The sequence below is a fragment of the Kwoniella botswanensis genome, chromosome 3, assembly GCF_036426115.1.
Source record: "Kwoniella botswanensis chromosome 3, complete sequence".
Lineage (NCBI taxonomy): Eukaryota > Fungi > Basidiomycota > Tremellomycetes > Tremellales > Cryptococcaceae > Kwoniella > Kwoniella botswanensis.
The window spans coordinates 859,586-884,377 of record NC_088601.1 but is presented as its reverse complement, the minus strand read 5'-3'; the positions used below and the strand labels follow the sequence as shown (position 1 = coordinate 884,377).

At 44.4% G+C, this 24,792-nt stretch overlaps 7 protein-coding genes across 7 annotated transcripts; 4 read left to right on the top strand and 3 right to left on the bottom strand.

Moving 5' to 3' along the window:
- Window positions 1-457: 457 nt before the first annotated feature.
- On the bottom strand, window positions 458-2,459 carry L199_008213 (heat shock protein 60, mitochondrial; the record flags this gene model as incomplete). The annotated part of the gene is made up of 5 exons (XM_064893895.1): window positions 458-862; window positions 948-1,772; window positions 1,834-2,056; window positions 2,106-2,199; window positions 2,258-2,459. 5 exons carry the CDS (start codon window positions 2,457-2,459, stop codon window positions 458-460), a joined length of 1,749 nt encoding a protein of 582 aa, XP_064749967.1.
- A 336-nt stretch (window positions 2,460-2,795) lies between these two features.
- Window positions 2,796-3,495, top strand: L199_008212 (uncharacterized protein; the record flags this gene model as incomplete). Its single annotated transcript, XM_064893894.1, has 4 exons — window positions 2,796-2,798; window positions 2,906-2,983; window positions 3,087-3,272; window positions 3,445-3,495. 4 exons carry the CDS (start codon window positions 2,796-2,798, stop codon window positions 3,493-3,495), a joined length of 318 nt encoding a protein of 105 aa, XP_064749966.1.
- A 316-nt stretch (window positions 3,496-3,811) lies between these two features.
- On the bottom strand, window positions 3,812-4,968 carry L199_008211 (uncharacterized protein; the record flags this gene model as incomplete). Its single annotated transcript, XM_064893893.1, has 4 exons — window positions 3,812-4,111; window positions 4,180-4,200; window positions 4,292-4,399; window positions 4,495-4,968. The coding sequence occupies 4 exons, from the start codon at window positions 4,966-4,968 to the stop codon at window positions 3,812-3,814; spliced, it is 903 nt and encodes a 300-aa protein (XP_064749965.1).
- A 340-nt stretch (window positions 4,969-5,308) lies between these two features.
- Window positions 5,309-7,908, bottom strand: L199_008210 (uncharacterized protein; the record flags this gene model as incomplete). Its single annotated transcript, XM_064893892.1, has 4 exons — window positions 5,309-7,198; window positions 7,278-7,594; window positions 7,670-7,829; window positions 7,900-7,908. 4 exons carry the CDS (start codon window positions 7,906-7,908, stop codon window positions 5,309-5,311), a joined length of 2,376 nt encoding a protein of 791 aa, XP_064749964.1.
- A 424-nt stretch (window positions 7,909-8,332) lies between these two features.
- On the top strand, window positions 8,333-9,547 carry L199_008209 (uncharacterized protein; the record flags this gene model as incomplete). The annotated part of the gene is made up of 10 exons (XM_064893891.1): window positions 8,333-8,357; window positions 8,413-8,440; window positions 8,514-8,533; window positions 8,592-8,643; window positions 8,704-8,828; window positions 8,890-8,912; window positions 8,970-8,999; window positions 9,060-9,120; window positions 9,220-9,359; window positions 9,422-9,547. The coding sequence occupies 10 exons, from the start codon at window positions 8,333-8,335 to the stop codon at window positions 9,545-9,547; spliced, it is 630 nt and encodes a 209-aa protein (XP_064749963.1).
- Window positions 9,548-10,317: 770 nt separating this feature from the next.
- L199_008208 (uncharacterized protein) lies at window positions 10,318-13,522 on the top strand (the record flags this gene model as incomplete). The annotated part of the gene is made up of 4 exons (XM_064893890.1): window positions 10,318-10,861; window positions 10,953-12,509; window positions 12,637-13,204; window positions 13,312-13,522. The coding sequence occupies 4 exons, from the start codon at window positions 10,318-10,320 to the stop codon at window positions 13,520-13,522; spliced, it is 2,880 nt and encodes a 959-aa protein (XP_064749962.1).
- A 7,012-nt stretch (window positions 13,523-20,534) lies between these two features.
- Window positions 20,535-22,501, top strand: L199_008207 (uncharacterized protein; the record flags this gene model as incomplete). Its single annotated transcript, XM_064893889.1, has 6 exons — window positions 20,535-20,855; window positions 20,932-21,160; window positions 21,229-21,353; window positions 21,449-21,611; window positions 21,685-22,299; window positions 22,362-22,501. 6 exons carry the CDS (start codon window positions 20,535-20,537, stop codon window positions 22,499-22,501), a joined length of 1,593 nt encoding a protein of 530 aa, XP_064749961.1.
- Between the last annotated feature and the right edge of the window lie 2,291 nt (window positions 22,502-24,792).

The following is a 24,792-nucleotide window of genomic DNA, read 5'->3' as shown; positions in this document are numbered from 1 at the left end:
CACATGCATTATATATACAGCCTCGTGACCTTACTTTAAAAAGTCAGTTCCCCCATTTATATTTTGATGCATTGCTTGTTGTGACTTTGCTTGCGGAGACGTTACATACATACTTCATCACTCAAGAGCAGTGTTCGGAAGATACTCCGGGCGTAAGTGCTACAGACTCAATCAACGATCGTCCTTCATTGTGCGACTGTCTTCATGCATCGATGATAGAGGGAGCGTTTTCATTTATGTACGCACAGGAAAGTCAAAGTATATATGCCAATCATGTTTCAATCATATTGAGCTGAGCTGGGAATGACATTCATAAGGTGATTACCGAAACGTTGATGCAAAAATGCAATATATAAATTTGCCTAAAAGGCATTCTTTTAGATTTTTTGATTGTGTATAACATGATTAAGACTACTTCTCCTTCCGATGCACCTCTTCTACTTCATCGTAAATCCTATTACATCATTCCCATACCTGGCATACCTCCCATTCCTCCTCCCATTCCCATACCAGGAGGAGGGGTCTTCTCCTCAGCATCGACCACACAAGCTTCAGATGTAGTTAATAAACTGGCCACACCTGAGGCATCAACCAAAGCTGTCCTGACTACCTTGAGAGGATCAAGGATACCAGCAGAGATCATATCTCTGTATTGAGAGGTGGCAGCATCGTATCCCCAGTTGAACTTGTCTTGCGATGAGAATTCCTCGGATAATAATTTACCAACGACTACTGATCCTTCTTCACCTGCGTTCTCGACGATGGTTCGGACGGGTCGTCGAATAGCTTGTCGGATCATGGATACACCTAATTTCTGGTCGAAGTTGTCAACGTTGAGGTTATCAAGTTGAATGGAAGCTTTCTATATACATCGAACAACAAGAAAAGTTAGCAATACTTCTCGATGAGATAGTATCAACTGCGTGTATGTGCGACCGGGCACTTACCAAAAGAGCGGTACCACCACCTGGGACGATTCCCTCCTCGACAGCCGCTCGAGTAGCATTAAGAGCATCGTCGTATCTGTCCTTCTTCTCTCCGACCTCAACTTCAGATGATCCACCAACTTTGATGACAGCCACACCGCCACCCAACTTGGCCAATCGTTCTTGGAGTTTGGTCCTGTCGTAATCGCTAGTGGTAGCATCGTTGATGACACCTCTGATCTGCTCACATCTAGCTTGGATGTTGGCCTTGTCACCTTCACCATTGAGGATGATAGTATCTTCCTTGGTTATGGTGACTGAACCGGTAGAACCGAAAAGATCAGGGGTGGCTTTATCGAGTTTAACATCTAACTCATCGGTGAAGACGGTACCACCAGTTAAGATGGCGATATCACCCAAGATTGATTTCCTGTTGTCACCGAAACCTGGTGCCTTGACAGCAGCGACTGAGAGTTGACCTCTGAGCTTGTTCAAGATGATAGCGGCCAAAGCTTCTCCATCGACATCTTCAGCAATGATCAATAATGGTCGTCTGGTCTGAGCGGCGATTTCCAAAGATGGCAAGATATCTTGTAAAGCTGAGATCTTCTTCTCGGAAAGGAGGACGAAGGGTTTTTCCAACTCGACTCGTTGATTTTTGGCGTCGGTGATGAGATATGGTGAAAGGAATCCTCGGTCAAATCTCATACCTTCGGTGATCTCGATCTCATCTTCAATGGTTCGACCCTCCTTGACGGTAATCACACCTTCTTTACCGACTTTCTCCATAGCTTGGGCGATGATAGCACCAACGTGAGTGTCACCGTTAGCGGAGATGGTGGCGACCTGAGAGCATAGGGTCCGTCAGTAGGTATTTCGTTTTATGGAAAGTGTCTGCTATACTCACTTGTGCAATTTCCTCGCTGGTGGTGATGACTCGCTTGTTAGTCTCAAGGACCTCAAGAACCTTGTCAACAGCCTTCTGAGCACCTCGCCTAAGGTCCATGGGGTTACAACCAGCAGCGACATTCTTCACACCTTCAGAGTAGATAGCTCGGGCAAGGACAGTAGCGGTGGTAGTACCGTCACCAGCGGTATCGTTGGTCTTGGAGGCAACATCTTGAACGAGACTGCATAAGGGGTCAGCTACAGCAATGAGAATAACAGCAGGCAGCTTACCGAGCACCTAGGTTCTCTACTGGGTCTTTGAGGGTGATAGCTTTAGCTACAGACACACCATCTTTGGTGATCTTTGGTCCACCGAAACTTTGGCCTGTTTCGAGTATCAGCTACATGCTCTTCTGGCTAGAGAAGTGCGTCAGATGGCTTACCAATGATGACGGTTCTTCCCTTTGGACCGAGAGTAGCGCTGACAGCTTTAGCAAGGATATCAACACCTTTCAACATTCCTTGTCTGGCATCGTTTCCAAAGACGACATCTTTGGATGCGTAACCTCTCTTGGTGATGGCGGAGGTAGATTGGAGTAATCTGGCGGGTCGGGGAAGAGCGGATCGGGATCGGAGCACGTTCATCGTGGATGATTTTATGGGTGGCAAAGACCTTGTTGGATATGGAAAGAGAGGTAAGAAGAGGATAAATCTGGATAATGGGATGTACAGCACAGGTGAAAATCAAAATAAGTCAGCAGCAGCGACAAAGTGAGTTTACTAGAAAGATCGGATGGAAATAATCGGTAATCCGGAATTATGTACACCCGTGGGAAAGTGAAAATACCCACCAAAGGAAATGTCTAGAAATCTTGGAATCAGCAAGGCCGAAGGTAAGCTTGTTATTTACTGAGAGATTGTTTTTCTCAACTCAACTCTGGAAACCTCATCGCACTCACAACAATTCAGCAGCCTCCCAAAATGGTGAGTAGATCCGATTGCTGCGTGTCTTAGGCGACAGGCCATATCATATCACACTTTTTCGATCCGGTTTCAGTGTTCCGAATCAGCTAACGCATCTCTCAATTAAGTCCGCCACCTTCAAATCCATCAAATCCCTCCAACCTCTCCTCGATCGAGTATTGGTCCAGCGATTCAAGGCCGAGACTGTGAGTATAATCATCCTCTCGATTCCGTTGTCTTTTGGAGGAACAGAATTATCAAATCATATATTCATGTGGACATATACTGACTTGTGTCCATCTTTCATAGAAAACCGCTACCGGTATTTTCCTCCCTTCATCAGCCACCCAATCACCCCTCCCCGAAGCTACTGTCATTGCAGTTGGTCCAGGTGCTCCCAACAAAGAGGGAGTAGTAAACCCAGTTAGCGTAAAGGTCGGTGATAGAGTCTTGTTGCCTGGTTGGGGCGGAAGTCCCATCAAGGTAGGAGAGGAGGTGAGTTGTATATTCTGATATCACAGGTCAGAGTAGCGGGAAAGCAACATGATTCGAGGCATAGGGGTGATCTGAAGAGCAGAGATTTTCAGAATGTGAAAGAATCTCTTGAGAAATAATAATGCCAAAAATGGACATTATGCTGATTTACCTTTACTGTCGTCGTAAATAGGAATACCACCTTTTCAAAGATGCTGAGATCCTCGCCAAGATCAACGAGTAATCATATTCAAAACCAGAAAAGGAAAAGGAGTTGAAGTTTGGGCATCTCAGGGATCTGGAGTATGAGCAATAGCTCAGCGACGACAGGCTCAAAAGTATAAGTACAAAAATACAACAAATTGCATTATGCATTCATGGATTCTCCACTCTACGTCTATCTCGTTTCTTTCATCTCCCCAATCTTGTCTTTCTCTCGATGATGGAGCGATGTCCTCTTCACCTTATCTCCAATTGAGTAAGATGCCAGGCGAAGAAAATGAGACGGTCTGGGATGGATTACAACATGGTCCGTTCAGTATCATGTGTCAATAACCCGTTCAACTCCCTTTGCTCAATCTTTTCTCCAAAGCATCCTTCGTTCGTTCCCTAGCGACCACCAACCTTTCTAATTGCTTCTCGTCCTCGATATTGGCATACTTCCCGTTATCGTTGCTATCACCGCTTTGTACACCGTTACCATCCCCTTTTGCAGCGATGGGTACTAGACTTGATCGTAATGAACTGATTTCTTCATCCAATGCTTCCAAATTCGTGCGTAGATCTCTCAATGTCATGAGCTTGAGGGTAGATTTGAGAGAAGTAAGGACTGTAGTTGTTATATGTTGGAATCGGATTGGCTATTTAGGATAATCTCTATCAACATCTGTCCATAGATTATATATGGTCTGTATCATGATTTACTTACTCCTATCATATCTCCACCATACTATCCTCACAAGATATCATCATCAGCTGGGTAATCCCATCATAGCCTCTATATGGGTTTCACAAGATGAGAGATTCCACCTCAAACTTACCCATCTACAGCACACGCTCAATACGTCAATCCCATTATTCTCCCTCAAGGCTTTCAAGATAGTTTGACCGCCGTATTTCTCATTATCGTCGAAAGAAGCTTCAAGGAGCTACATCAGATCAAGAATCAGCTTCATTTGTCAGACAGACATGGAGAACCCAGCTGAGTTAAGATCGGTTCGTTCAACGGGGAGGCTCAGCTCACTTGATAGTCACCTTCACCTCCCGTTCCATCTTTACCCTCCCTCAATCCCAATGTCCTAACTCCCCAAATCCTATGATCAGGTTCTCTAATCCTCTCTTTGCCCGACTCTCTCCCTCTTCCTGGAGCTCTCCCTTCTCCATCTTGGAAAGCACCTTCGTCACCTTTCGATACGATGTCTCCTACCAGGCCAACAACGTTCAGTTCGCGTACTATGCGTCGACATTCTTTTTCCAACGACTGGACGGTGGTGATGTGCGAAGGAGGTAAGAAGGATATCGTGAATGATAGGAAAGTTGATGATGACGAATGGAGGGGTGGAGAATGGGAGAGTAGTAAGGGAGCGGCAGTGGGGTGAAGCCATTGATGGAGTGATACATTTTTCTGAGGTGAGGAAGGACGTGGTTTCTTGAAAGGGCCGTTCGGGGTCGGTGAAGATGAGGAAGGGGATGAAGGTCGTTTGGTCGAAGAGGTCATGTCACTCGGGAGATGCAGGTTATATGTATATGCCTTTCTGAATGGGTACGAAAGACTTTTCACTAGGAACAGAACACTGTAAGGAGGTAGCGATGGTGCTAATTGTTCAGAATCTATATTGTTCTCCAAGATCAATATGTTATGGGACTACATACTTTGACAAACATGGTAAAGTGACCGAGTACTTTTCCCAAAACCGCTATGACGTTCTCAACCGGACTCCGCGTCAACGGTGACTACCGTACTTTCGTTACGCTCAATGCATCTCATCATGATGATCATCCCAACATACATACATTACTATTGCTACTATCATGAAACACCCACAGACCCAGACAAACTACTTCTTACTTCTTGTACTCTTCCTAGGTGTTGCACTGCCCGCTCTCGTCGTCCTCCTCCCAGTCCCGGTCCCGGTGGTACTTCTCCCTCCCAGACTAGGTGTCGGACTACCTTGTTCTGAAGGAGCTACCGACGCCGTTCTACTCCTCGTTGATCTTCTAACCGATCCAGTTCCAGTTCCAATTTCTGATATATCAGAAGGAGCTAAACTCGCTCTTGATCTGGAAGATGTGATTTTCCTCGTCGAAGTCGAAGCCGATTTAGTTTTCTTAGTAGGGGGTGGTGAATGTTTATCTTCTTCTTCACCTTCATCTAGTATAGCTCTCGATGCAGATCTCGTTATACGTGATCTTCCGCTTTTCTGTACACTCTCAGGCAATCTAGGTGGAGGCATCTCTTCATCCGAATGCACATTTCCAAACGCTCCGGGCATTCCATTCAACCCAGGTGTAATAGGTTCAACAGTTGACGTCCGTCTGGTTCTAGATCTAGGTGGAGTTATCGTACTTTCCCTCTCCCTCTCTTTGTCTCTGCCTGAGACTACCTTCCTAGACCTCCTTGCCGATTTTGGAGGTCCTTCGTGATTGGCATGGGTGGAGGTGGATGAAGAAGGTTCCTCATTTATAGTTTCGATTGGGTGATTCTCCTCTACATTCTCAAACTCTGGTACAGGTTCAGGCTCTACACTCATAGATACACCTCTACCTAATCGAGCATTACCCCTCCCTTTACCTCGAGTATTTCTCCTACCTAGCACAGAGCCATCATCTTCTTCTTCCAGGTCATCATTAATGATGGTCTTAGGCAATCTGGGTGTGAAAGAGGCGGCAGGACTACCTTTAGGTTTCGAGCTAGGTGGTAAGTTGAATGGACTTCCAGATAAAACTCTTCGAGGTGATGGGACCTGTACAGATGGACCGGCAGTAGTGGAGAATCGTGGTGGGCCAGAGAACGGTGAAGAAGGTTTTTGAGGTGAAGGTGCAGAAGGGTTTTGAGATGCAGTGAATAAAGATGTGTGCGTAGTAGATGGTCTGATAGGTGTTGGAGCAGCGACAGGTGTGGGTGCTGGGGTATGTTCGGGAGGGACAGCCGATGGAATAGGTATTGAAGGTGGTTCAGCAGCTATTTGAGCATATGAAGGACCATTTGAAGGTACATTCACGTTCACCCATGAAGATGACATATCGATATCTTCGTTTGATCCAGATCCAGCTCCATTACCATTAACTTGAGTGGTTTCTTTTTCTTTATTCGATTCTTGATCAGCTAACAGAGCGTCCCTTTGAGCTTTAGGTAAGATCGATATGAACTCCCTAACCATTTCTCTCCTATTCTGACGTTGTTTCTCATCGCCCGTATATGTCGTTCCACGTCCAGAGAGTTGTTTGTCCAATAATAAAGATTCGGAATATTGTCCTTGATGGATTAATCGTAAAGTGATTAAATCATGTAACAAGCTTAATCCCTCCGAAGAAATATTTCGTTTAGGTGGTCGAACAAGGAAATCGACGAGATGTTGAATCTCTTCAGATGATAATGGAATATGTAATAGTTCTTTTAACGATTTGGTCTGTATTTGTCCACTGGTTGGGAAACAACCTAAAATCCATAACCATAATAATTCTCTCTGTCTTTTCCTCTCTTCTGGATTTTCGTTTGATCTGATCAACGAAAATGCCTGAGAGACACTTCCAGTTGAACAAAGAGCTACCAACCGTATATCTTCTTCTTCCCTTGTCGTTAATTCTGGATGAGTCGAGTTGAGGAAATTGTGAATGAGGGTTAAAGAGTGGGAAGAAGGTGAGACGCTTTTGTAAAGCGTTTGAAGGATCGAAGGAACGAAATTGAGAGTTGTTATTGATGGATCGGAGAGTGATGATACCGCAGTCTATGACAACCGTTCACGGTCACACCTGGGTTTAGCAAAATTTGCTTTGAGCCAGAAGAATGGGCAGAAATTATCTCACATCATATACACCATGATCCAAAGCCCAATAACCATCCATGAATCTAATCCAGGTAAGAGGCATACACCTTCTCTTTGCAAACGATTGTGCTTTCCCAGATGTATTATTGCCATTAGGTACTCTGCTTATGACAGTGAGATCTCCATCTTCCTCTCCATCGACATCCATAGAAGGTTCTATACGTGATGAAGAATCGTAATCTCTGAGAAGGTAGTAATAGAAACAATCCTTCTTCAGACGGTCTAGTTCGAGGGACTGGATCGAATGGAGTAATCTACGTATGCCAGCAGGTGTATTCGGTGGGTACAACGAGGCGCCTAGTAAACCATCATTATGATCAGTCGTACAACTCTCATTTTCGAATTGAGGAAGGGGGGAAAGTGAAAGCTTACCATCCAGTCCAACCAGTTCCAACAACCTGTCGAAGAACAACTTTCCATCTGGTAGCTTCTTCCTCCTATCCTCTATCGAAGGTGAGGTGAGTTGGGTCCATGGTGTATCGGATAAATCGAAATGACGAAGTATCGTGTTAGGTATAGCAAATTCGTCGATCTGTGCATTAGGACCAGAATGATATAGGATGGTCAGCTAGAACGACCTTACTTGAGAGCAGCTGGCTTACCGAAGACATCTTGAACGGATCCTCCAGCGATTTCCCCAAACCTAGACACTTGGGATTGTCAGGTGCTTCGTTCGTTGTGGATCTCGAAATTTTCGGTTAGAAGGAAGAACAACATGAACATTTGGACGTGCAGCCTCGATCGTACAATACAAGTCTGAAGAAATCAAGAACGCGGGGCATCATTACCTCGAGTGCCACATGGGTCGGCAATCACGGAATTAGCTCAGATGGTGCAGACGAGTGGGTCGGTGGAGGACGTTCACCTCAAACCCAATGGTCCAAATGTGTATTTCGACATTTCCATTCTTCTTTGATACATCGGGCGAACATTAAGCTATACATAAATAAAACATCACGAAAATCTTGAGCGATTTCGAAAGACCGTTAAAGCCCCACGCAGAACAAAGACACAGGAACGCAACCATCAGGAGCAATGGTCATCTTCTTCACCTCGAAGGGTATGTTCAGCTAGGAAGTTTTGGTTGAATACCGATAGCTGATACATGATCATAGCTGTCAGTCCGCCAGCTACCATATATATGTAAGGGACAGTTAGCATAAACTTATGGCTGCCGGGTACTCATGAGCTGACGTATGATCTTATCGATATTTAGGGGCAGAGATAAAGTCGAAAGTCCGTCCGTTACTCGAATTTCCTTCCTGTTTGTCTCTAGCTGATAACGGTCGAACAGATGAAGAATTGTTGAAATATGGTTTGCCAACAGATATATGGTTTCATGTAGAGTAAGCTGATTGACGGATGCAGAGAGATACAAGGGAAGCTGATCAGTATGCGCATCGCAGTAAGCTATCATCCGCACATGTGTATCTACGACAGACTCCCGAGCAATCGCATGGAGAATGGGACAAACTTCCTCCTGCATTGGTGATGGATCTGGCTCAGCTAGTGAAAGCGAATAGTATAGAAGGTGAGCTGCTTTTTGCCCTTGCGACTGGAGAGTGGATCTATAGCTTACTTTGAGAATTAAGGAAATAAGAAAGATAACATAACTGTGAGCTGCTCGACTTGGCGGGGAATCTGCTTCGTGCGCTGACGAAAACAATTGAAGGTAATATATACACCGTTCACAAATTTGAAAGTGAGCTGTTTAGATCGCGAATTGTGATGAAGACCAGCTCATAAACATACTTGAATTCAGAAATCAGGTGATATGGCTGTCGGTCAGGTATCATTCCATTCCGATAAGAAGGTAAAACGAGGTGAGTGCTCTGCCCATATTAGTCAGGCTGGGCGTTTTGTCGGTCTTTTATTGATCGGCTGTAACATTCCAGTCATATACTGATCCATGACTTCCTCAGTGCATGTACCCTCACGAGATAACGCCGTTGTCAACCGACTGAACAAAACGAAGATAGAGAAAGAAGTGGATCACGAAGCAGAGCGACAGGATAGATTACGGGAAGAAGGGAAGAAGAAGAAAGCGGACGCCTTAGATAGGGTAAGCCACTGGCTTTCATCCACTCAACTCAAAAGTGTACTCATTCTGATTTTTGAGTATAGGCAAAGAAGGAACAAGAGCAGAAAAAGATATGGGAAGAAGAAAAGAAGGCTCGTTCGTACGATGGGATGTTCACTGAAGAAGCCTTTGCGGAGAAGGAACAGTGGAGCGATGACGATTTCATGTAGTATCTTCATGCATTGTACATCTTTGTCTCTGCCGCTCAGAAAGTATCGCACATGTCGAAATCTAAGCTTAAGCGTTTGGGAGGAACAAGGGACAAGGGCCATGTGCCTTGGACCGATCAAAATGTTCGGTGTTCTGTGAGAGGGATGGCGATTGACATGACTGACTTTCCTTTACATGCCATGTACAAACAGATGGTACAGCAGTGTAGCCTGCTCACTAATGATCATTCGCATCGATGCTTGTTATCTTGTGACCTGTCATCGGGTAAATGTGTCTGTACGTTGTACGTTAATCATGGTTTAAACTCGTTACATTCAGGGATATGCCACTCTGAAACTCGGTCTATTTGGTAATACTCCCTCGCGTCGGTCAGGTGTGAGATGTGTATCAGATACACAACCATAATATATCATCGGTAGCACGAGTAGTCTACCCCTTTTACCCTCCTCCTTTCATCTGCATAACATAGCCATTCTTTGTACTTCTAGCATCACACTGCTATTCTCGCATATATCCATTAACACGACCTACGCGTTTGATCACGGATAACATTGGAACGACCGGAAGAAGGGTCGAAGGAATAAAGGTTGGTTGGGTAAAGCAACATCGGGTAAAGATCATGCTCAGCTAGTCCATAAACATAAACAAATCATATCGGTCTGTGCAACAAACCTCAATATAGCATTAAAATCTCAAGACTGTATATCATTAGTGTTCAGGTTCGGGTCAAGAGTACAATAGTTATCATCGTATAAATCAAGCTCGTAGGATGCCAACAGGTATGGAAAGTCCTAAACGGATCTCTCAACCCTATCGATCAACCCCACCACCACCACCACCTCCAGATGAACATGGTATATCGACTACAGGGTTCTATCCCGGATTCTTAGGATCAAGTAACGGCTACGATGATGAAGAGTTCAACTATGCCAATGGATCACCTAGTTCAAGCTCATCTTCAAGATCTTCTTCACCTCGATTACCTTACTTGATGGATTCGCCTAAACCCACTTCGTCTACGTCCATATCAGCCAAACACCCTTTCTCATCTCATTTTAAAACCAAAGCTCCCTCGCCCACGAAGTCCAAGGAGAAAACAAATGGGTTACTCCCTACCCGTTCGAAGTCCACTCCGTCAGGCTTAGAGATAGGTCGAGACTCTTCGAAGAGTCCTGTCGGTACGAAGAAGCGACCTGTTCCACTGAACCTTGGTAAAGCACGAGATACGGTAGGGTTGGATGAGGAGATAGTGATACAGCGGGATGACATCGAGGCGAGAAGACCATTGACTGCTAGTTCCGTTATCAGTGATAGTGAGTCGACATCTCCTTGACTACTAACTTACCATCCGGCCCTCACACCGATCACGATAGAGAGTTTTGACTGATCGACTTGGATTGGCAGGTGCAAGCTCCCTTTCCAACGAACTCCAAGATCTGTCGCTCCTCCGTAAAACCGTTAGACAAAACCTTAAAGCTAGGCCTTTAGATTCACCTTTACCTGCCTCTGACTCCGAGAAGGAGTCAACTGGATTCCCCACTCCTGACTATATGCGCAATTCTCAGATCCAACAACAACAACAATCATTAACTGCATTCGAAGGTCAAACGATCTCTGTCGACGATACATTGAGATTACTCCAGACATCTCCGCAATTATTAATCATTGATACTAGACCATTGGGATCGTTCCTTGATTCTCACCTACCCCGCTCTGCCAATATTTCTATACCTTCTCTGATATTCAAGAGATTAAAGAAATCGCCCGGTGGTCGAAATGCTACAAATTGGGAATCTCTAGGAGGTTTTGTATCTACTCAAGCTGGAAGATCAATCTGGGACAATCTCGAGACTGATGAACAGCTGGACGTAGTCATTGTAGGATCAACAGCATTGGACGAGTTAGCACAAGTTCTATATGGCATAGTAAAAGGTCTACTCGAAAATGGTAACTCCTCGGTCAAGGTTCTTAAAGGGGGTTGGACAAGCGTGGCTACTTCAGCAAATGCTCAAGATGTATTAGTATGCGGAGAGGATAGTATTTCTGCTCGACCGTCTTTAGCTACCTCTTTACCCCCACCGAAATCAGGTCCAGCATACGATATATCACCTGTTCCACCTTCAATCCCACCCTCATCTCCTCCAAAGGGAATCAATCATCGACCGTCCATGCCTTCCCTTCGACCTGAGAATAACAACAGACGTAATCTTCCTTCTTTATCGATCACAGGTGGTAATGCGAACCATATGAATGGACCATCAACTTCCCGCCGCACTCCTAAACTCAGCTTGAATCTTGATAAACCCTTAAAGAGCGCTACGACCGGCTCCTTCAAATTAGATCATGATCAACCGCCCCCTACACCCAGTGTAGGATTCAGCGGTCCAAGGTCCAAATCAGACTTACTTTCTGTCAATACTCTCTCTACCAACAACGGTTTAAGATCCCCTCGATCACCTGGCTTCACATTGAATATACCGAAATCGCCCAATCGAATATCCGCATCCGGTTCGTTCCAGACATTATGCCATGAACAATCGAAATTACCTCCTTCACCTAGTAGTTTTGGTGATGTCAAGCATTTTGTAGGTAGAGATGAGGATCTTCAACAACCTAGAACACCATTACCTGGACAATCATGGGACTTTACCAAAAACAAATTATCCAGTTCGGATTCAGATCCAGAAGAAGGTAATGGGAAGAATGGTATCGCACCATTTATCGTATCTACCATCTTACCTTCTTTCCTTTACCTCGGACCTGAAATCACCACTGCGGAAGATGTGAATTATCTGAAGAAATTGGGTATAAAGAGGATATTGAACGTGGCGATCGAATGTAATGATGATTCGAATTTGAAGTTGAAGGAGAACTTTGATAAGTATCATAGGATACCTATGAGGGATATTGTGGAAGAGTCGGGAGTGGGGAGGGGAATGAGGGAATCTTGTGGATTTTTGGGTGAGTTGCTCAATATTCTCTCATAGTCATTTTTACAATCGTCCTACAATAATTCCGCCTGTTCTGCTTGTGTTGCCATACCCGTTATATCGAGCTGATCACTTGATTTTTTTTTGCTACGACATAGACGATGCAAGATTGCATTCCGCCCCAACCTACGTACACTGCAAAGCCGGCAAATCACGATCCGTCACAGTCGTCCTAGCATACCTGATTCATGCTAATGCGTGGACTCTCAAAACGTCTTATGCGTACGTGGCAGAACGTCGTAAAGGGATATCCCCGAATATAGGATTTGTGGCTGAGTTGATGCAATTTGAAGAATCTGAATTGGGATTGAAGCAATCTGGTGGAGTCCATGGTGATTCATCATCACATGGACATGGATCTTCCAATAGGAAGCCTACTGTCGGACACGATGGGGATAGTTCAGGAGGAGAGGAAGAGAGGGAAAGGAGGAAAATGACTAATCGCACTAGGGAGAGTTTACCGCCTACTTGGTCGCATAGTTTGGATATTACCTCACATAATAACAGGAATAGGCTGTCACCCCTTGGTGGTGATGCGGCTCATGATGGCCCAGAGGATAAAGGGAAGGACGAAGTTGACGATGAAGATGAGGTCGATAAGAAAAGGAGACAAGTAGGGGATGAGAGGGAAGTTAGGAAGAATGGTCAATGGGTCCATCATCGAAGGTGAGTTTGTCTTCTATCCATACATCAAATACTCGGGAATACGGAGTTGGAGCTCAAAATCGATAATATCGAGCTGATTTTCTGAAATGTGGTATACGTGATCGTAGAGCTCCGGTGGATCGTACGACCCTGCAACCCGGCCGACGAGTCTCCAAAGCAGGCTTGGAATCTCTCAGGCCATTAAACACAACTTCCATCACATCGCCCAAACCTTCGCCGTCACCTTCGCCAGCCCTGAGAGGTGATCTGAAAGAAAATGATAAGAGGATCAAACATTCTGTGACGCCTGCAGGGGATGGTCCGTTGAGATGGGTGTGATAAGGTATATCTAGTGTATAACAGTGTCATATATCAGGTCACGTAAATCCTGATAGTACATTCGGTATTGTACATCTCATTGTTTAGTAAAATGTAATTCTGCATAAACATATACATCTATACATACATATATATTGTATATGTATATGGAGATGCAAAATGGTTGTATACTCTGTGCAATCTGTATAAACGCTTTCAAGACTATCTGTATATGCAGTTCCTCTAAGATGCCTTACCAAGCCACTTGAAATGTACAAATGACAAGACAAAGAGGGTATTTGAAAATCCATCACCGAATGGTGGCTACCGGAGACAGTATTGTAGCCCAACTGAAGCAATTTCCTTACTTCTTATATACCTACTCTACTACCCAATTAATCCACCTCAATTCCTCACCGGCATGCTCTCCCTCTCCTTGTCTCATCTCAACCATCTCGTCGAAATGTTCCGGTATGCGAATGACCACCCAACCCAATGACCATAGCGATCACATGATTGATCTGTTTCCACCTAATTGGGTTTTTATCATAACATTTCGGTAGATGTATGAACCATCTAGTACGAGTTTGAGGGGTAGCGCCAGTGTAGATTTTCAATTCGGGTGAAAGATCAGATGGAGGCGGTTTGATAAGGTTATAGATTGATTCAGCATATGGGCGGATCATCATCCACTATCTCATTCCTCTCTGATCAAGACCAAGGTCAAAAGAGGCATCTGGATCTGAGTATGGGTTTTGGGGATGATCAATCGGTAAGTTGACGCTCCATGAGTCGTCTAGATACCCTGGTATCGTAGACTGATCATCATCAGCTGGAGGCGCATGACCAAAGTGACAATGATGGTCAACTCCTGGAAGGAGAGGTTTCAACCCTTTGATACTCCCACGACCAGTATCGCCATGAATATCAACCCTGTCCAAAAGCCCCTTCTTATCGTCGTACCACCCTTCACACAATGTCGAAAAGAATGAATACCAATCGCCCTTGGCGTACTCCTCACGATCTGGTCGATACACATCGATTCGACTGGGATCGCACAATTTGTGAAAGTATTCAATCATGGCGATCCTCCCGCCCTTACTTCTTGGTAACGATACATTCCAACTCGGGTCTTTTGGGTTTCGTATGAAGGCTTGTCTAGTGAATGTAATTGTATGCGTATTAGGAAAGTAGACATGGCGAGTACTCCTACTGCCAGAAGTGAGTTTATCGATATTGTGCTGGGTCGATGAAGGCGAATCTAAAGTTGGCAGTATGAACAGCGAGGGTATACAATCCATAGTAATAGTTTCAACGGACATTCGATATAATCTGATACGATCTTGCTTTTGATCTTGCCCACACCCAATCTCCCGAGATGACGATAACGATGACGATTGTAGTGTCTTGAACAGCATGGCGAAACCTACTGAATTTTTTAGATGAATATGTTGATACAGGATTTTGGTAACTAGGGGAAAGAAGGTTTTGGAAGTTCTCTGTAAAGACAGTAAGGTAGAGCGAGAATCTGACTGGATAGGGATATAAAATACGATTTGAAGGAGGAGGTCGAGCGGTATGTGTGGTTTGATCCTGTCTGGAGACATGTTTGACATTAGTATACCTATACATGCTATCTGCGCACGAGAAGCAAGATGAGAAGGTATTTGTCGTGATTCGTGAGATAGGATACAGTACTAACTCACTGGATCTTCAACTTCCCCACACCTAGCCTAACTTTAGACTAGGTGGCCACCGATTGCTTGTGTTGAAAGGAGCAATCAGTGTAGATATCGCATTCGACATACTGGATATGTACCAAGTGAAAGGATAGATGAAACAATAAACACAAGGGGTCTTTCATCTCAAGAGGATTGTAGAATACCGTTCAGTGTCTTCCATATATGCCCACTGGGGATGGCCAAGGTGGGTTCACGAAGTAGGATGAGGAGATTGGGCGAAGATACTGTCGAACTGGACGAGATACTGGAAGCGATGAAGATCAGTGAATGCAGAAAGCGAATTAAGAGCCTGATGAAGAGCGGATGAAGGTGGCAAGGATATGGGTTGATGAGAATATACAGTATGACACAGCACTTACCAGGTAAAATACAGTAGTCTACAGAACCCTAGGCTGCCTATGATATCTCAAATATTCGAAGTTGCGCTGAAGATCAAGAGAATCATTCGTTCGATTGCAGAACTGGTAAAGGGTAGGATGAGTGAGATTCTTCTTGAGGGAGAAAAACGAATCTGATACTCACTTGATCTTCCATCATTGAAGCTAAATAGCTTCATCTCTTATCAAATGTACTCCCGTCTTGTGGTCTTGTAACATTTGTCTCCCCAATTCCAGCGATCGAGCGATTCGTTACTACTGGTGGTGAGTCCACCCGAGAGTTGTGATATGGAAGCTTGAGATTAGGGTTTGCCACACGTTCACTGAGTGTGGTAAGAGAGCAGGAGGACCTCGCTATTATGAAGTGTTGGCGAGCAATCAGCGAAAGGTTGCGGGAAGAGTTGATGAGCACCAAGAGGTATAAGGATACAAATACGGTCACGAACCTAGCATCGTAGGTCAAAGGTTCGTGAAGGAACGCGGTAGAATAAGTCGAGATTCTGTGCTTAACGGGTATTGATTCCAGATATTTACAGGATCCGCCAAATCTTCTTCACTGATGCTCAACATCCTGAATGTCCGGTTGACAGTGGTAAAAACTCCATTGAATTGAATTAAGTATCTATGACTCTACCCTTGTGAGACTGTGATGACCGACTGACAGCACCAGTATGGACTGCTTGAAAAAATATGATATAATACTTATCATACCACACTACCATACCAACCCCTTGATCAGTCCGCCACAGTCACTCTCTTAGCCGCAATCCCGAGTTTTTAGCTGAATGAGAAGAAAGACATGTTTCCGATGGTCTTGATTAATAAATGACAATCATTCTGAGGGGTGATAAGGTAGTTGATGGCATGAGGGCTGAATGGCGAGTCTGGTACAGGTTGTTTGAGATGAGAGACGAACAGGGAATCGTGGAGTCGATCTTGAATGTGATTAAACGCGAATTTTAGTTGATCAATTTATTCACACTATAAACTCTTGTCTTTCGGTATGAACGACGATCGAATGTATCATATGCCTGGGGATGATGTACCTGCATATATCTAAGGACGGATGATGGTAAGGTGAGTGTACTTTTGTAGGTCTACATTAACTCACTGTATCTCCATAGGTGGCAAGGGAAACTTCTTGCCACCGAAGTCAAATTCCGAATATACCACCCATAGTCTTCATTTCCACATCATTACATTTCCCTTACTTCCTGATCTAATCCATTACAGTACCGTTTCCATGGTTCATATTAAAGGATATGCATATAGTAGTAGTGCCATGTCGCTGTTGTATCAGCCACTGATGAATGTACCTTTTCGTGGCTTTTCAACTGCCGCGGAGAGTAGTCAGTCGTGTATGGTTGCTTGGCCACGCACGGATCTTTTTCAGCTGATGACGGTCAATGCGTTCCAATGACATTGATTGACTCCACTGAAAAGTTGCTTTGTATCAGAAAGGTACTTTATACATGATCGACTATAGTGCTATATTCTCTTGGAGCTGTATTGTATCGCCGTTGAGAAAGAGGGCGTAAGATGATAGTTGACAAGGTTTAATCAATCTCTCTTGAGTGGGAGAAACGGATGTTCAAGACGGAAAGGACGTGTTGACGTCAGAGACCGGGCGGATCATTGCATGAGGTTCCATGACCGATCATCTCAGACGGACTTAGAAGTTGTAAGGTGAACAGGACCCTAACATCCTTGTTTTAGCTTAAGGTCCAAGGGTTAAACATTCCCTACTGTACCATATCAACGATCCCATCAAAATCGCAATGACCTCCTTTGTTATCATCAAATTTAGATTCGATCCCTCTTCGGTCAAGTGGGAAGTTTATAGACAAGCTCCGGTCATACCATTTTGTGGTTTTGACAGGAGGGTGTTTTTGGACAGACCAAGCGAGGTTGACGAGTATATTCCCTTTCGAGATGTATAGAATCGATAGACATTCGACAAGGAATGCAACCAAGGATGAGTGGTACTCGTCAACCCCCCCACTTTGAGTCCCACATGGAACATTCCCGAACTGGTTCATGTCCATCTCCCCACTCTTAGTTCCGTTTCAGAATAGGATTACGGAATTGATGATCTGATCAATCTAACAGAGTTGACATATGCAGAGTGAGATGTTATGATGAGCAAGCAAGGAACAAGGAGCGTATTCCGAGACATGATGGCTGTACCTCGTTAGTGAACGGACGTGATATTCCTTTGTGAGATTTGCTACCGAGAGGACGTTTCATAACAGGCTATACACGGTACAGTAACTTAGATGAGAGGTGATCCTTGTCGTCGATCACACACGCCACTTTCCGAGTGCAGCGGATATTTGAGGAGTTGTTCGGTATGTCGCTCCCAGCCAGCTCCCTACCACTTCCGACAACGATCGAAGCAGATTGACATCATCTAGACCATTCCATTCCAATCGTATCCAGACAGGTCCAGTCAACCGGAAATTTTTGATGGACAGACATTGCAAATTCCTCTTTGATGGGGATGGTGATGGTGAATGGATCATAGCTTTTAGATTACGACTGTGCTTTTCCTCCTATAACACCAGGCGTAGATCTCTCGTTTCCTAAAATTACTAGAAAGAAGTCCTTTATGCCTAAATAAAGACACATACATAGCCGAACCACCCGCTTGTCACATCCCTTCTGAAAGATCTACAATCCGACTTTGATACCTTTGTCGAAAACGGTCTATATCGTCTCCACAGCTGTTACTCGAATGACGCACAATAGAAGCGGTCTTACAATCTCAAATTGCAAGAAGCAGTCTAAATCACATACGACAGTAACATATCAAAACACTAAAGGAAGGTCGACGACTACCGTCCCACAGCTTTGATGAGGTTTGGACACGAAGACCCACGGAGAACCGAAGAGGAAGGAGGAAACAAGACGTCATTTCCAGATATACCACTCGCTACCTCTCCTTGAGTGTATCTCCTGTACCTTATCTGCTCTGTTGACTCCTCCTTTAAGATCGCTTCGCCCTTCCATTTAGATTCGGAGCTATAAAGTTATCTTCGTTACCATCAAAAACAAATCAAGATCAACACATACGATCCATCATAATACACTCCTCTCTACAGTTACTACCTGACGCCTCCTTTTTTCCATTTTAGTCGAATTAAAGACGTCAGCATTTTGCGAATATCTCGGTTAAAACATTCTACATACGTACTGTTTTACCTACAACAACAACAATAACAATATCAACAGCAAAATAAAACGAAATTGATCGTCACTGGCTAAGGGGAGTTCACCAATTTCGACTATCATCATCAATATACATCATCAAGTGGCGTTACATACGGATAGATTCAAATCCGATAGATAGATTAAAGCATTCTTAAGAATCACGCTGTGCAATCCAATCCATATGGAGTAGATGATGAAATCGACTATTCATGAGAATTGGTAAAGAAAAAAAAACTATATAAAGACGCTAAAGAAGAACGGAAATCCTTTTTCAGCCTTGATACATTGATTTCTCCATCTTCTTCCCCTCCTTCACCTATATGACATTCTCCTCGTTGCTTCCAACATATTCCAGATTTTTCTACAAAGGTACTTGTCTGAACACCAACGCGGTTTTTAGCCGATCTAGGATACCTTTATACATAGACAAATTTCCTGATTTCCTATTTTATCTCTCAAATACTCGTCACTTCACCGACGCTTGGTTCCTCCCTTATTCATTCTTCTAGACGTTACTCAATATTCTCATCGGTTCATACATCTATTCTCTTTGCCACCCAACCCAGCTCGGTTCCGTTCATACATACTGAAGAAAGTCGAATTGAAGCATAAAAATCTCAACTTGACTCCGCAAAAGCTCACGGTATCAAAACCTGGCCGATTAGACTACCACATATGATCCACTATAGCAAGTGGAAAGATCATCAACAACAATATCAGCATCGCAATCAAGGTCGAGATCAAAACCCCTCGTTGAAAAGGAAAGAGAAAAGCTTAAATACGGGGTCTAAGGTGAGCCGAAATTTCTACGATCAATCCGTTTTCACACACTTGAGCGGGGCGAGAGAGAGGTCAGCAAACACACACACCGAGTCACTCAACATCAATGATCAAGGATCAAGCAAAACAACCTAAGGAAATAGTGAAAAGACCAAGGATCGATTGAAAGGAGGTTTACGTCAACTGGAAGACATGAATACATCAATGTGCTAAGACCCACCACCTCCTTGCTACTCGTGGTCATACTGTACAAGCACACTGCAAAAAAGTCAAATCAGCCACAAATAACTTGCATCCCCTCTCTAAATACATATTCATATAAATATATATATAGATATACCTCTTTCCCTCTCTCTTTCTTTCTGCGTTCAACGATAGACATATTTCCTATTTTGTATACTTTTTTTCACTGTTCTTCTTTTACAAATTTACCATATTCTAGAAAATACAGCTCAATGCTGATTCATAACTCTTTTGTCTCTTGTTCCTCTTCGCTTTCTTTCCTCAGCAACAAGAATACCAACAACGCTCACCAGCCTTTTACTCGGTACGGCTAAGTTAAGCTTTATCTGATCAAGGTGAGTCTTCTCTCCCTTGCGTCTTCTCCGAAAGCCTTCTGTTCGCCATCCGGCTGGACAACCTGATTCAGCTTTCTTGTTTCCGGATGAAAGGATCTTTACCTGATGAAGGGCTCAAAATCCCCTCTGTTCTGCCGCATGGCAACAAACAACGCTGACTTACCTCTGTGCCTTCCTATTCCTAGATCGGTCAAGTAGACAAAGAACTTGACCCAAACTTCCAATTTCCGACATTGAGGAAGAACGCTTATTGCAATTTCTGTCATTCAAGTGAGTTTACTCACTTCAAGCAGTCTTCTCGACATGGAAACTGAAGCTGACTCCTCAAACCAGACTTCCTCTCACGATGTCTCAAGAGAGTGAAGACTCTCCAGAGGTCGAGCGGCAGGCTCTAAACCCCTCCAACTCTCGGCCTACATCGACTCCATCAACCGCACAATTGCAGGGGAACAACCAGCCGCCTTCCGGTGACACCAATCGTCCCTTCTTTCGAATAGCAGGTCGACATCATTTGGCCACACCCATTCCATCTCCAACTCGGTCAATTCAACGAGAGATCGTATCACCTCGACCCAGATTACCTTCCTCGATATCCACTCTACTCAATCAATCTGAGCTCTGTTCACCACCACTCAATCCAGTTAGACCTCAACGAGGTCGAGAATCGGTAATGATATCGACAACAAGACGATCCAACGCTTCCCCTCCCCAGCGGCATCAACAAGCTGACATACCTCCGTCAGTCTCACCTCGATGTAGATATCCGATTCGACCAAGCTTGCGAATACAGCGGCATTCATTCCACTCGTCTGATATCGTTCGTCCCACACTCCCACCTAGACAGAACGTTCAGACATTCCCCCCTAGTCGCAGTCGCCCCACCTCCCCTCCTCAAACCATCCACGGGCACAGCTCACGGAGGTATGAGCGCAGTCTTCCTCATCTATCGGAAACGTCGATTGGACAAGTACTGTGAGTTGACAGCTCATCACTCTCTGTTACGGACTTGGTTGGACGCTCATGTATACTCGACTTTGCAGATCTCCTCTCAGGCCGCAATTCCCTATGGGAATCACCGATGAAGACCATTCAAGCTACCCAAGGCCGCTCGATCGAAGATCATACCCACAAGAGATGCATAGAAGTGCTACCTATCCGTCTCAAGGTTTGTCTCGCTTCGTCTCGCAGCCTCAAGTTCCAGCTACATCCAGGGATAACGCATATATCGAAGATACTTCTCAACATCGCTTGACTGATCAGCAAGTTGGCGCGCCTCTCTCAGAAGGTTGGATGACTGAAGCTCGAACACCCTCGCGTGATAGATCGGGGTGGACACAATCTGAGATAGCTCGGTATCAAGAGGGGTATAACGATGCTATGAGTGTCATGCTGAGCGGAACAGGTATTGGCGGGGCCGATGCAGGTGAGTAGTAGTGGACTGAATATACTTCAGGTGACATAATCTCGGACTGCTCTGACTGGCATTCTCTGTCAAGGGCACCGAATAAATATGCATGATCGTCGACAAACAGTATATCAACAGCCAGTAATCTCTGTGCATCCTCATCCTACAGTCGATGTTCCTCCTCCGCAACCTCCTCAGGTATATCATCAGCAACCGCGATATCGGAATGAGAGCCTCAGGATCGATCCATCCCTACAACGACCAGCGACTCACCGACGACAAAGCCAATCTTCTTCAAATATCCCCACTCCTACTGTGTCAACACCGCTAAACAAGGTCCATCCTCCTCCCGCATCCGACTACTTTGGCAGAGCTTTCCATCACTCCCATCCTGGTTCTTCGGATCATCCTCCTGCTAAAAGACCTAAAAGACAACAGATCTCCTGTTATCCCTGTCGACAGCGGAAGTTGAGATGCGATGGCAAGACACCTTGTGCCCAGTGTTCTCGAAGGCATATCGATGGTCAATGTCGTTATGCCGATAGGATCAGGAGGAGAGGTAGAGGTAAAAAGGTGAACGAAGAGGAGCAAGGGACGGGTGATAGTGAAGAACATGACGATGAGGGCGAGGAGATCCATCCAGCTGAATCAAGCATGACGGCTCAGCGGCGGGTAGGTGGTGCAAGCCTCCACGAGGAGGAGAGAGGTATGTCTAACTAAGGTTCTAAAATTTGAGGATGGTAGCTGATGGTACGATGGGCTGTACAGACGAAATCGATGGTGATATGTCGTTGGATAGTGCGTTGGAATCTGGTAGTCGACCATCAGGAATTGGTAGTCCTGGAAGATACCCATCTTCTGGTCCTGCTGATGAAGGTCAAGGTGAAGTCGAAGAGAAGGAGTACTGAAGAGTCAGTGTAGAGAAGAAAGGTGAATTAATGTATGGTGAGTGCACTTACCATGATTGTAGTCATCAAGCCGACTTCATCAGCTAGCTGATTGATCTTTGCATTGGGGAACTGGTAAGTAGCGGTGAGATAGGAAATGGTAAATCAAGGTAGTGTGTACTGTTTATACATATATTATTCTAAATCATCTTGAGTGAAAATCTAACGATCTATAACGATGTACACGACCAAGGATGAATGATGAATGATGAATGGATGAATGAATGAATGAATGAATGGAAACATGTTATTGTCTTTATTGATGGGATAGAAATTGGATGAGATGGAAGGGAGTTTGTGGCGGTATGTCGTTTTTGTGCATGTTTGTATATCTGCAGTGTTTGCTTCTCGCCTGACTTGTTATGCACGTCCATACATACTTGTCCGACATACGGAAGTGTCTTCGATGTAATGTAAAAATTCAGGTATGTACGGTCAAAAAGTTCACGTCCTTATGAATGTAAAGATGCGATTCACTTCAAGAAGAAATTCTCGCGGAAACCCTTCCATAAATCCTGTGCGGAACAAGGAATATACCTCATGGAAAGGACTAGAAGAACCTGTAGTCTGATGACAAGCGTGTCTTAAATGCAACATACTGTACTGAACGGTGGAAACTAACACGGTGAAAACGGCTTGGACTTACACAACATTATTGATGTTCGCTGTAGTTGACAAGACTATGCTACAACATGGGCTTTGGAGACTTGATCTGATCATTTGAAACGGGGAGATAGGCCTGTCCATTCATGTTCATCTTCAGATTCACCTTGACTACATTCCCGAACATGCCATAACAGTGTGTGGTGTTGTAGTAAGGTGACGCTTCTAATCATTAGGGGTGGATATCCCTAACTTCCAACCAAAGCTTAGGGTCCTGGCATCAAATACCTTGTATATGTTGTGTATTTGACTGTACCTCGAGGTACCTGTGGTCAATGCGTTGTTTTAGTATTGAGTGGCCTTAGAGCTAAATGATAATTACTGTATTGTACGCTGGATTCTGATGGTAAGTTTAATTTCGATCCAAAACCCTTAATCTCCCCCACTTTGAATCATTTGCACCAAACGTCAATTTGGGTGTATGGCAAATACCCAAGTTTCGTCTTACAATGTAGTATTCACTATCATCCATTAATATCATCATTAATTGGCTGTCATCACATACATACCTATATCATTTGCATGTTGTCATCGTTGAAATATCGAGCAACATAAAGTTTCAAGCATCACATGACCCATAATTCGCCACAAAACCTCGGCAAAAAATCGATGAAAGTGGCATTCACCAATAGGGTTGGAATTTGAAATTCAAATGCAAATTCGACTATTCTCTCTTACCATCATCATGCAGGGCCGAGCTAGCCAGGAGAGCGGAGGCAGATCAGGTGAGATTGTCTGTATGTCTTCATCTCCGTGTCCACACGCCCAATACGCAGATCAAAACTCAAACGCTAAGCCTCGTTGTTCGGCTCAAAAACACAAGCTTCCTTCCTTTCAACATTGATTCTGATCTACGTTGTTCAACTGTGGTTTAGCACTTGCGACTCTCCAGTGGAGCTGAATGATCGACTCCGATCCAGGGGAAATTGGATTCCATCGCCGTTTCCCCATGGTTCGAATCTAAAGCAAGCACGATCAAGAGGAACAGGCTGCACAAAGCAGATGATCACATGTTTCGACCGATTTGGACTTGAGAAATGATGTATGAGGGCTGAAGTAGAAAGGTGAATTGGTGGCAAGTTGACTAAACGGAGATTGGAGTGGTGGCAAGAGAGCTTACTTTACATGAATGAAAGTTGTCTGTAGTATTGGAGAACAGTCGGGCATGTATTCTCTTAATACCGTGATGGATCTAGAAGATGTTATGATATAACAATTGCTTTAGTAGAGAAGGAAGATTCGAGGTAGGAGATGGGGATTTACATTTCTTGCAAACGTACAGTCAACATGCTACATTGGTGATCATGGCACGGTAGTCTTGAAAGTTTATGGTTGTCGTATCATCAGAAGGTACAGTACCGAACAGTACCGCTTCGCCTGATCAATTACGCTAGCATAGATTGTGACAGGTATATCTATATATAAGACTCATTGGTATATGTGATCTTGGTCCGATTTGTTACAGAGAACCTGTATTCATCCATCCACGACGACTGCCCATAGCGTCAATACCATCGTGTCCTCCCTCTCCTCTTCACATCTTTCCTCGCCTAATACCTGCGGTACGCCATCCCTACCTTCAATTGAAG